Source organism: Sitodiplosis mosellana, unplaced genomic scaffold (assembly GCF_009176505.1).
Source record: "Sitodiplosis mosellana isolate CC-2019 unplaced genomic scaffold, AAFC_SMos_1.0 Smas_scaffold_6191, whole genome shotgun sequence".
In the NCBI taxonomy this organism is placed as follows: Eukaryota; Metazoa; Arthropoda; class Insecta; order Diptera; family Cecidomyiidae; genus Sitodiplosis; species Sitodiplosis mosellana.
The window spans coordinates 1,201,066-1,210,065 of record NW_022601432.1 but is presented as its reverse complement, the minus strand read 5'-3'; the positions used below and the strand labels follow the sequence as shown (position 1 = coordinate 1,210,065).

The 9,000-nt window shown below is 36.4% G+C and overlaps 2 protein-coding genes across 8 annotated transcripts in view; one reads left to right on the top strand and one right to left on the bottom strand.

Moving 5' to 3' along the window:
* The window catches only part of LOC129576633 (ribonuclease P protein subunit p25-like protein), a 12,705-nt gene extending 3,753 nt beyond the window's left edge, over positions 1–8,952 (bottom strand). The window contains exon 1 of one of the 3 annotated variants that reach the window (XM_055461978.1): positions 8,807–8,952. Coding sequence is in view for 1 of the 3 variants with exons in the window: in XM_055461977.1 (XP_055317952.1) it covers positions 1,563–1,586 (24 nt within the window). In the remaining 2 variants the exon portion in view is untranslated. Of the gene's footprint in view, positions 1–1,562; positions 2,072–8,719; positions 8,742–8,806 lie in introns of those variants that run through there. The other 2 variants (XM_055461979.1, XM_055461977.1) reach the window with 2 other exon arrangements.
* LOC129576628 (aromatic-L-amino-acid decarboxylase) lies at positions 903–6,409 on the top strand. Of its 5 annotated transcripts, none has more exons than XM_055461970.1 (10): positions 903–1,023; positions 2,760–3,221; positions 3,317–3,874; positions 4,075–4,188; positions 4,259–4,359; positions 4,502–4,628; positions 4,721–4,886; positions 5,051–5,303; positions 5,388–5,477; positions 5,588–6,409. In XM_055461970.1, the coding sequence occupies exons 2-10, from the start codon at positions 2,907–2,909 to the stop codon at positions 5,778–5,780; spliced, it is 1,917 nt and encodes a 638-aa protein (XP_055317945.1). In that variant the 5' UTR covers positions 903–1,023; positions 2,760–2,906; the 3' UTR covers positions 5,781–6,409. The 5 variants fall into 5 exon arrangements, with proteins under 5 accessions (XP_055317945.1, XP_055317942.1, XP_055317941.1 ...); XM_055461967.1 differs by having other exon boundaries at positions 5,385–5,477; XM_055461966.1 differs by having other exon boundaries at positions 903–1,038; positions 5,385–5,477.
* Positions 8,953–9,000: the final 48 nt, after the last annotated feature.

Here is a 9,000-nt window from a genome sequence, read left to right as displayed (position 1 = left end):
GAGAGAGAGAGAGAGAGAGAGAGAGAGAGAGAGAGAGAGAGAGAGAGGCAGCAAGAAAGTGAGCGTTACTTCCATTAGTGGTCCGAAAGCTAACACATCGGAATGCAGAAGCGTCGGGCTCATGATATTATCCCAATACCAAAAGTATGGTGGTGGTGAATGAAAAACGTTGAATATGTGCTCTGAACCACCAATTGTTGAGGGGATAACTTCTTTATGCCGAGTATCATATCAGTTCATACATCATCATCCACGCGTCGACCGATGGCAAAAGTAAAACGCCAGGCAAACAACCAACAAGTGGTAATATTCAAAATACAATACGGTACGTGTTAACGGAGAATTCGAATTCTTTACTCGCATTTCATTCTTTCTCTAGCTCGGTCGCTCTTCTTCTTTTTCTTAATCATATTCGTATTCTTGTGGCTTGGTTCAATCGCTCTTCGACCATTTTTGTCACTGACACACGTTCATCTTCTCTCAATAAGATATTTCTTCTCCCATTTGACTCACGCCTGTTTCGTGCGAACAGAGAGCGATAGAGAAAAGTCGTAAGACGCGCATACCGCCTGCCACTCCATTCGCTTTTAGCCAACGAAACATTTTGAATGCGCCGGTCCGTTGGCGCGATGTAATTATAGAGAATGTGTATAAGATGGTGGATAAGGTCATGATAGGCCACAATATGCAAACAAAAATGTGTGTGGGAGAGAGAAAGAAAAAAACTAGCCAACATTCGAATGAAAATCAAGTCATGAAGCTTGCTTGTCATTTATATTAGGAAAAGTGTATTTATGCTTGAGCCATCCCGCTTGGAATTGCCTTCATATGGTTTTCTCTGTTGAATCGAATCGACTGGTTGAGGTCACACACTTTTCCCAATAAGATACGGCCATGTACTCAGTTTCATCAGAACTTTCGTGTGGTTCGGACGCGAATCGAGCTCTCGGGCCGCCCCAACATAAAAATTCGTTTCGACAATTTTCTTAATCACAGTTCCAAGGCAGTGACTACAGGGAAGCAGTGCGTATCAGACATGTGTGTGGGGAAAATAATATAAATCTCAATATTGACTGTGGTTAAACATTTTGTTTCAATTAAACGTACAGGCACGCGTGTTTTTTTTATTAGATCGTTAAGAAGGATTCAAACGATCAAAATATCAAGACACAGATAAATGCTGGATAACATAATAGTTCTACACTTTTAAACTATCGTCTTAGTTTTTATACACAAACTTAACCATCCGCAGTGTATTTCTATCCCTTAATTGAATGTTTAGCCACCGTACAACAGAAAATAGTTTAGCATCCTAACGATGAACATCCATCATAACTGTAATTAATTGCTCATTCGCTCCCTCTCTCGCTCTATGTGTGTCTCTGTCTTATCAAAAAATTGTAACTGTAATCGGTTTTTGTGTCTTCGTGTGCCATTTAAACGTTTCATATCTCCAATAAAATTGCCTATTAGAAACAAGGTGCATCGGCGAAGACGTGTTTGTACATTAAAATGTAACAGAGTAACAGTTGCGAGACATAGTGTGGGAATAGAACACTCACCAAGTGCCAGTACAGTAATGCCATATTTGGTGATGGTTTACCAGAGACAAATATGCAGTTCGCTTGCTTGCCATTTGGTTCTTTTTTTTCCAATTCTTGCTCTCTTTCGCAGCATCGTCCATCGGAAAAGTGAATTCTTCCACATCGTTTGCGCTCGCATAATTGAAATCCATTAAAAATTATTATAACAACACACCGTGCATAACGTGTTCGTTAGGAATGTCCATGAAAATAACTCACTGTTATTGGAATAACCACAATATTTCAATGATCCAAATAACCCCATTTTATTTCGTTAAAGCACAACTCGACCGAATCCAAGAGCGTGATAATCTACTCGAACTTTTACAACGTAGTTTTTGTTTCGTATCAATCATTGATTGAAATTACATGCGAGTAGAAAAGAGTTATTGGCTTTTTCGATTGCACACCATGGATTGCAATTTGCGATGCAGTTTTTTTCCTGGTTTTCAAATTTTCGTTAAATCTATCAATCAATTTACCAACAAATACGATTTGGGGCTCAACCAATTTGCAGCTTGCATAGTCTATTGATGGCGTCGGCTGTTCGCTTATGACAAAAGGAATTGGAAAAGATTGTCAGATCGGATTCGACTGAATTTTGCCATCATATCTCTGCTTATTCCCATATCATAAAGGCACACATTTTTTGTCTCCACCTTTTTTTCGCGATATAAAGAAGAGACCAAATCAAAATATGCAATCGTTTTCAACACTTGAATCTGTCGATATCAGAAAAATCAACGCCCGCGCGAACTTTATTTATCGTTTGCTCGTCCCATTACTTATAATTAAATGCATTGTTATTTCAAGTGCGATTCAAGTGGGTTTTTTTTCTTCTTTCACACCATTTACCAAATACACATACACACACACCACTTTTTTATCTTCATACAAAATCTATTCTTTCTTCATTTTCTTCTCACTGCTTCCTTATTTCCCTAACCATTCAATTTCGATGGCTTCACTTTGTACCTCTAAGATTGAAACGGGTGGGAGAATTGGTTGACTGAATTTTTTTTCATGTTCCATCCATTATTCATATTTTTCCCGCAACTTTCTCGATTAAATCCATGCAGCGCAGCATCAGATATTAAATAATTTGTTATAATTAGTTTATTCAGTAATTAAATAAATTCGCCTAAACGTTTTTTTTTTTTTTACTTTTTCATCCAGTTAAAAGAGTTGAAAGTGATCGGATAAGTTCAATCATTTGAAATTTCAAAAATAAGAATCGAAGGAAAAATTTGCTCAATTCGAGGAGAAACAAAAAAAACATTGAAATTTTAACGAAGTAAAACAAAGTGAAGTAGAAAGAACAAAATGGATAGTAAAGAGTTTCGTGTGCGAGGAACGGAGATGGTGGAGTATATTTGCAAGTATATGGAAACGCTGATGGAACGACGGGTCACACCGTCGGTTGAACCAGGCTATTTACGTCATTTGTTGCCTGATGACGCGCCGCATAATCCCGAGAATTGGGACGATATTATGCGTGATGTCGAAACGAAAATTATGCCCGGTGTAACGCATTGGCAACATCCACGTTTCCATGCCTATTTCCCAGCTGGTAATTCATATCCATCGATTCTGGGCGATATGCTTGGCGATGGCATCGGATGCATTGGGTTTTCATGGGTAACGAACTAAAAACACTATTTTATAAAAAAAAATATCTTGTATTTAATTTTGAAGAGTCCACTCTAGCAAGTGATTTATGAAATGATTTGTAGGCCGCGAGCCCGGCGTGTACAGAGCTCGAGACAATAGTGCTTGATTGGCTGGGTAAAGCCATTGGATTGCCTGATGATTTTCTTGCGCTGAAAGAAGGTAGCAAGGGTGGAGGTGTGATTCAAACGTCGGCATCGGAATGTATTTTGGTTACAATGTTGGCGGCCCGTGCGCAAGCCATTAAACACTTGAAGCAACAGCATCCATTTGTTGAAGAAGGCCATCTGCTGTCCAAACTGATGGCCTATTGTTCGAAAGAGGCACATAGTTGCGTTGAAAAGGCCGCCATGATTTGCTTTGTGAAACTGCGCATTCTGGAACCGGACAACAAATGCAGTTTGCGCGGCGATACACTGACCAAGGCCATGGAAGAGGATGAACTACAAGGATTAGTGCCATTTTTTGTATCAACAACACTAGGTACGACGGGAGCATGCGCATTTGATGCTCTCGAAGAAATTGGAATTGCATTGCAACGATTTCCCGGAGTTTGGCTTCATGTTGATGCCGCCTACGCTGGAAATGCATTCATTTGCCCCGAACTTAAGCCATTGCTTAAGGTAAATATTTGCAATTTTATTTAGAACTACTACACTCTCTTTACATGAAGAAAATTTGTGCAAAACAACGGTTTATCTATGGAAAAAAGTCATTTTTAGCTTAAGCGTTGAAGCTTTCTGCGTTGAAAACTAATTAAAAAGGTTGAATAATCTTGGTGAAACTAAATTTAAATGAAATTTTAATGTAATTTCTGACGCAGGGAATTGAATATGCTGATTCATTTAATACCAACTCAAACAAATGGCTTCTGGTGAATTTTGACTGTTCAACGCTTTGGGTCCGAGATCGAATTCGCTTGACATCGGCGTTAGTTGTATGTGCTGTTTGGCTCAATAATTGTGAATATTCTGTACGTTTTAGAGAATTTTATTTATTTTGTTCAGGTTGATCCATTGTACTTAAAACACGGTTATTCAGATGCTGCCATTGATTACCGTCACTGGGGTGTACCGCTCAGTCGAAGATTTCGTTCACTCAAACTTTGGTGATTTCAATAATCCATTTTTTTTAATTCATTACATTCCAAGCTAATTTTCACTCTATGCATCCCCATTTCAACATTCATTTTCTTAGCATCGATTTTTCTTCTCTTCTTTTTTTTAATTGTCTACTCATCATTTTTGTAGGTTTGTGTTGCGAAATTACGGAATTTCCGGTCTTCAAAACTATATACGAAAGCACATTGAGCTTGCCAAACGCTTTGAAAGTCATGTGCTTAAAGATAAACGATTTGAAATTTGCAACGAAGTCAAAGTAAATATTGTGGAATTGTTTTTCAAAAGTGCCAACTCATACTAATGATTCATGAACAAACAAAACATTTCATTGGATGCGTTTAATTTTAGCTTGGGCTGGTATGCTTTCGACTCGTTGGAGCTGATAAATTAAATGAAAAGCTATTGAGTACTATTAACGGTTCGGGAAAATTGCACATGGTGCCAGCTTCGGTTAATGAAAAATACGTTATTCGATTTTGTGCAGTTGCACAGAGTGCCACCGAAGAGGATATTGGTAATATATGGTGTTTTTCCCCTAAAATCCAATGAATTTTGAATTAATGCTGTTAATTTGTGATTAAAATGTTGAAAATAAGGCCACAATGGTCAATTAGGTCTCCTGATACAGATTTTCAATTTCATTGATGAAAAAATCGATTTTTTCTTTGTAAAAAATAGACATTGCATGGGATATAATCACGGATTTTGCAACGGAACTGTTGGAAAAGGAGCAAGCCGATCAATTTGCCGAAATTATGGATCGTAAACGAAAAGAGACTTTGGCGCAAAAGCGTTCGTTCTTCGTGCGAATGGTCAGTGATCCAAAAATCTATAATCCAGCTATTAATAAAGCTGGCACGCCACGAATGTCAACTGAACATTGTTCACCGATTACCGAAGGGGCGCCAGCTATTCAAACACCAACCTCGAGGTAAATAACCAATAAAATTGAAATGCTAGTGCCCACTTATCGTAAGTTACTCATCTCAATTTTTTTCAATTGCATGCATAGCAGTGCTCCAGCATCAGCATCATGGATTAGCTGGCCGCTTGCCTTTCTGTTTGCCAGCTCAGATGATGGACCGAAGAGTAATGTTCCGATTCGGTATGCTAGTTCGATTAAGTTTTTTTTTTGTCCTTTTTCTACTTTGAATCGAAACGAGATTGAAATCTCGAATTGAAATTAATTGTGCTGTTTTCCACTTTGTTCCTCAGGTTTAGGCATTTAGATGCAACAATGCGTCTAACACCGTCACGTCGAAACTCAGCGACTGGTGGTGGCTCATCACCGTCGCCGGAAAATGAAAATGGTAGTTCAATTATGATTAGTCGCTCACCAAAGCGTTCACCCGTTTTGCAGCGCAAACGAGGCACATCACCCAATCCCAATGGAAATACCAACAAATGAAATGCCACCGATTAATCAACGCAACACGTTTTGCTCATAATTTTCTTTCTTTTGTTTGGGATCACCATTCAGATCTTAATGAAAAATAACATAATGTAGGAAATAGTCGTTCGATGTATTCACATGAATTAAATGTTCTTCACTTAAAGATAAAATGTACTAACGATCATGGTGATTTTTGTGTATGTTCACAATGTTGGTGCTATGAAAGTCAATACGAACGCCGGCAGTCGGATCGAATTTTATTGGTTGAAGTCGATAGCGAAATTATTGATTAGAAAACCGATTGCAAGCGATCAATTTACCTTTCATTGCTTCAAACCAATTGAAAGCAGAAAATCACCCCCAAAAAAAAAGAAACACAAAATTATTGACTGTAAATTCATTAGCTGGCCACCTTTTTCATGCGCATCTTTTGCTAAATTAGAATTTATTGTTTCTGTGTGTCTGTCATATGTACTCTCGATAGTCATACTTTGAGCAATATTTCTTTTCAAATAATCGCATTTCTTCAAGATCCTTAGAAAACAGCAAACCCAAAAAAATCAATGCCAAATAATAGCAATAAACTGTAGAGTTGTCATTTTGAATCAATAAAGGAAAATACTTGTATTCGATCTCTCACAATACTCGTTGACTTTCATTTCGTCAAATAGAAACCGAGAGTGGTTTCTTTTTATAACTCAATTTTTTATTGAAATTCATGTTATGTTTGTTGTTATGCGGACATAAACAATGGCTGAAACCAAATTATGGTTATAACTTCCGGTAGTTAATTGGTTTTTTTACGGATTAACCTGTTGATTTGCATGAAAAATCTAACAAATCCTTCCCCAGGTGTGATATAAAACAAGAACAAATAATACATCACTGTGTTCAGCACCAAAATGAACAACCATAGAATTCATATGAAAAATCACTAATAATGAATAAGAGCTGACTATATTCATTTATTTCTTCTTTGAATTTTTACTGGCTATGAAGAATGAGACGGAATCGATGCATTCAAAACCATGTTCTTTCATTCAACTTTGTTTAAATAATCCACTATGTTGTTGTATTTATTTTGGCACTTTTTTCTTATAATAATTCTGACTCGATTTGTGTTAATGACCAGAAAAAGGCGAACAATTTGGATTGCTTCTAATTTCAGCAATTGGGGCACATTTTTTTCTTTCTTCTAAAACTACAAAAAAAAACTGTACGTGAATACATGGAGCGTTCGATATTGATGGAGAAATCTAAACAACCAGTCTCTGAAAATATACAATTGAACAAGTGCTAATGATGCATTATGACTTGTGCAATGCCACCGAAATGCCATTGAATCGTACAAATACCAAAAATGCCCGAAACCATATCGAAAACAATAATTATTACATCTCGTTGTATAAACAAAAGAGCAAGAATAAATTCTTATGAATTACAATCAATGTGAATAGAGAATCTTGTGCGCGTAAAATGGGCTGCGTCACTTTTTCGTGAAATGAACTGAGTAAACGGCAGCTGCTTGCAGATTCGAGTAATTATTTCGTTGAATGTGACGCAGAGCAACGGCGCTTCTTTCATCCGAGAGGTAGTACCCTAAATTTCAAATGGATTTTGTTGCCAATGTTCAATGACCATCATTTTATAAATATCAAAATATAAATACAATTTCAAATTTGTGAGGCGATCGATGACGAAATCAATGAATTCGTTTACAATTCAAATAAATTTCGTTTCATTAAATTCTTTACTACCACTTTTGATCAGAGACAAGGTTCTTTGTGAATCTATTTATACAAATAGAATGTTACAATTTTTGGTTCAATTGATAAATATTGAGAGAATTTAATCCGAAAATAGGCTATCAATTTTTTTGTATGGATTGTTTGAATTAAAGCAGAGAATCTATAAAGATCCGGTAAAGATATTTGCTTCCGGTCTCCATTTTGACCCATGTCAGTCAAATAAAGTAAAAAAAAATTCGTTCCAGTTTACTGTACGTATTTTCGCCCATGGACCACAATTCAGAATAAGTAAGGATCGTATGGGAAGAAATAGAGAGCTGAAGCAGGAATTATCACGAATCACTTTTGAATCATTCCGATTCCTGCACAAAAGCAGTTCACTTTTGTTACATTTGATCGATTCTAACACTCGATTAAGCATTGACAAAAAAAGCAAATAAAAAAAGTTTGTATTTCCATACCTACTTTGAATATGGAATTAATGTGGCGCATTGGATTTGCCCAAATAGTGGCAAATTAATCTGCCTATGTTTTTGTAATTGCCACTGTACATAGTGTATGTCCATAAGAAGACAATGCAAAAAGATATGCAGATTTGTTTACAAACAACAAAAAATAAACAAAACAAAAATCTCCATAACTAATGTATTGACAATGTAAAACTAAATGGCGAACATTTTCGTCTCTGCACATTTCTTATGGACTTTATATACTATGTAGTGACACAGTGGCAGAATTAATGACAAACAATGGTAGATGAACAAAACAAAAATCTCATTCCTGCGATGAATAGCTGGCTGCCAATACAACAGCCGATGTTTCGTTCATGTACTACGAATGCATCAGAACAACACAACGCATGAAAAATATCGGATAAATTTATTTGATATTTGAAATTTATAAAAATAAATTTATCTGCAACCAAACTCTGGTATTCACTTTCTATCTAAGGTTGCTGTTGTTCAGAAATAAATTTCATAATAGTAGAGCACGTTGGAGTTGGTTTGGTTTTTTTCTTAGCCGAATTTTACTTTCCAGGTGGGATTAGAAATTCATAAATTATGTTTCACAAGTGCGTCATTATTCGCGTAATTTTTTCAGGGCAAAGATAAACAATAACGTATTTTTTGCCGGGCAAAGATGGAAAACAACAACTAATAGTGTAAAAATAACCGAATCTGATCAAAAATAATCAACACAACAAACCCGATTTTGATGTAAATGTTTCCAAATGGTAATTTCTTTGCACTGTGTTTCGTACAAATTTCAACATAGGCACTATTAGTCACTTACTTGTTGTAGATGTGAAATCGGTGGTTGATTTCGTCAATGTTTGCAAACAAACCAAAAGAAACAATTCACGTGTTAAACGCACAAATGAAATACCGGGCTATCAAAATTGTGAATCGGTGAATTGACAACGAGCAAAAAAATACACATTCTTCGGATTTGACAGCATTTCTGTCAAAATGAACTGGTGATGAATG

Coding starts and splice junctions, on each gene's coding strand:
- LOC129576628 (XM_055461967.1), top strand. CDS start 2,907: ATGGATAGTAAAGAGTTTCGTGTGCGAGGAACGGAGATGGTGGAGTAT. Junction 3,222..3,316: donor GATGCATTGGGTTTTCATGG/GTAACGAACTAA, acceptor AATGATTTGTAG/GCCGCGAGCCCGGCGTGTAC. Junction 4,189..4,258: donor GCTTGACATCGGCGTTAGTT/GTATGTGCTGTT, acceptor TATTTTGTTCAG/GTTGATCCATTGTACTTAAA.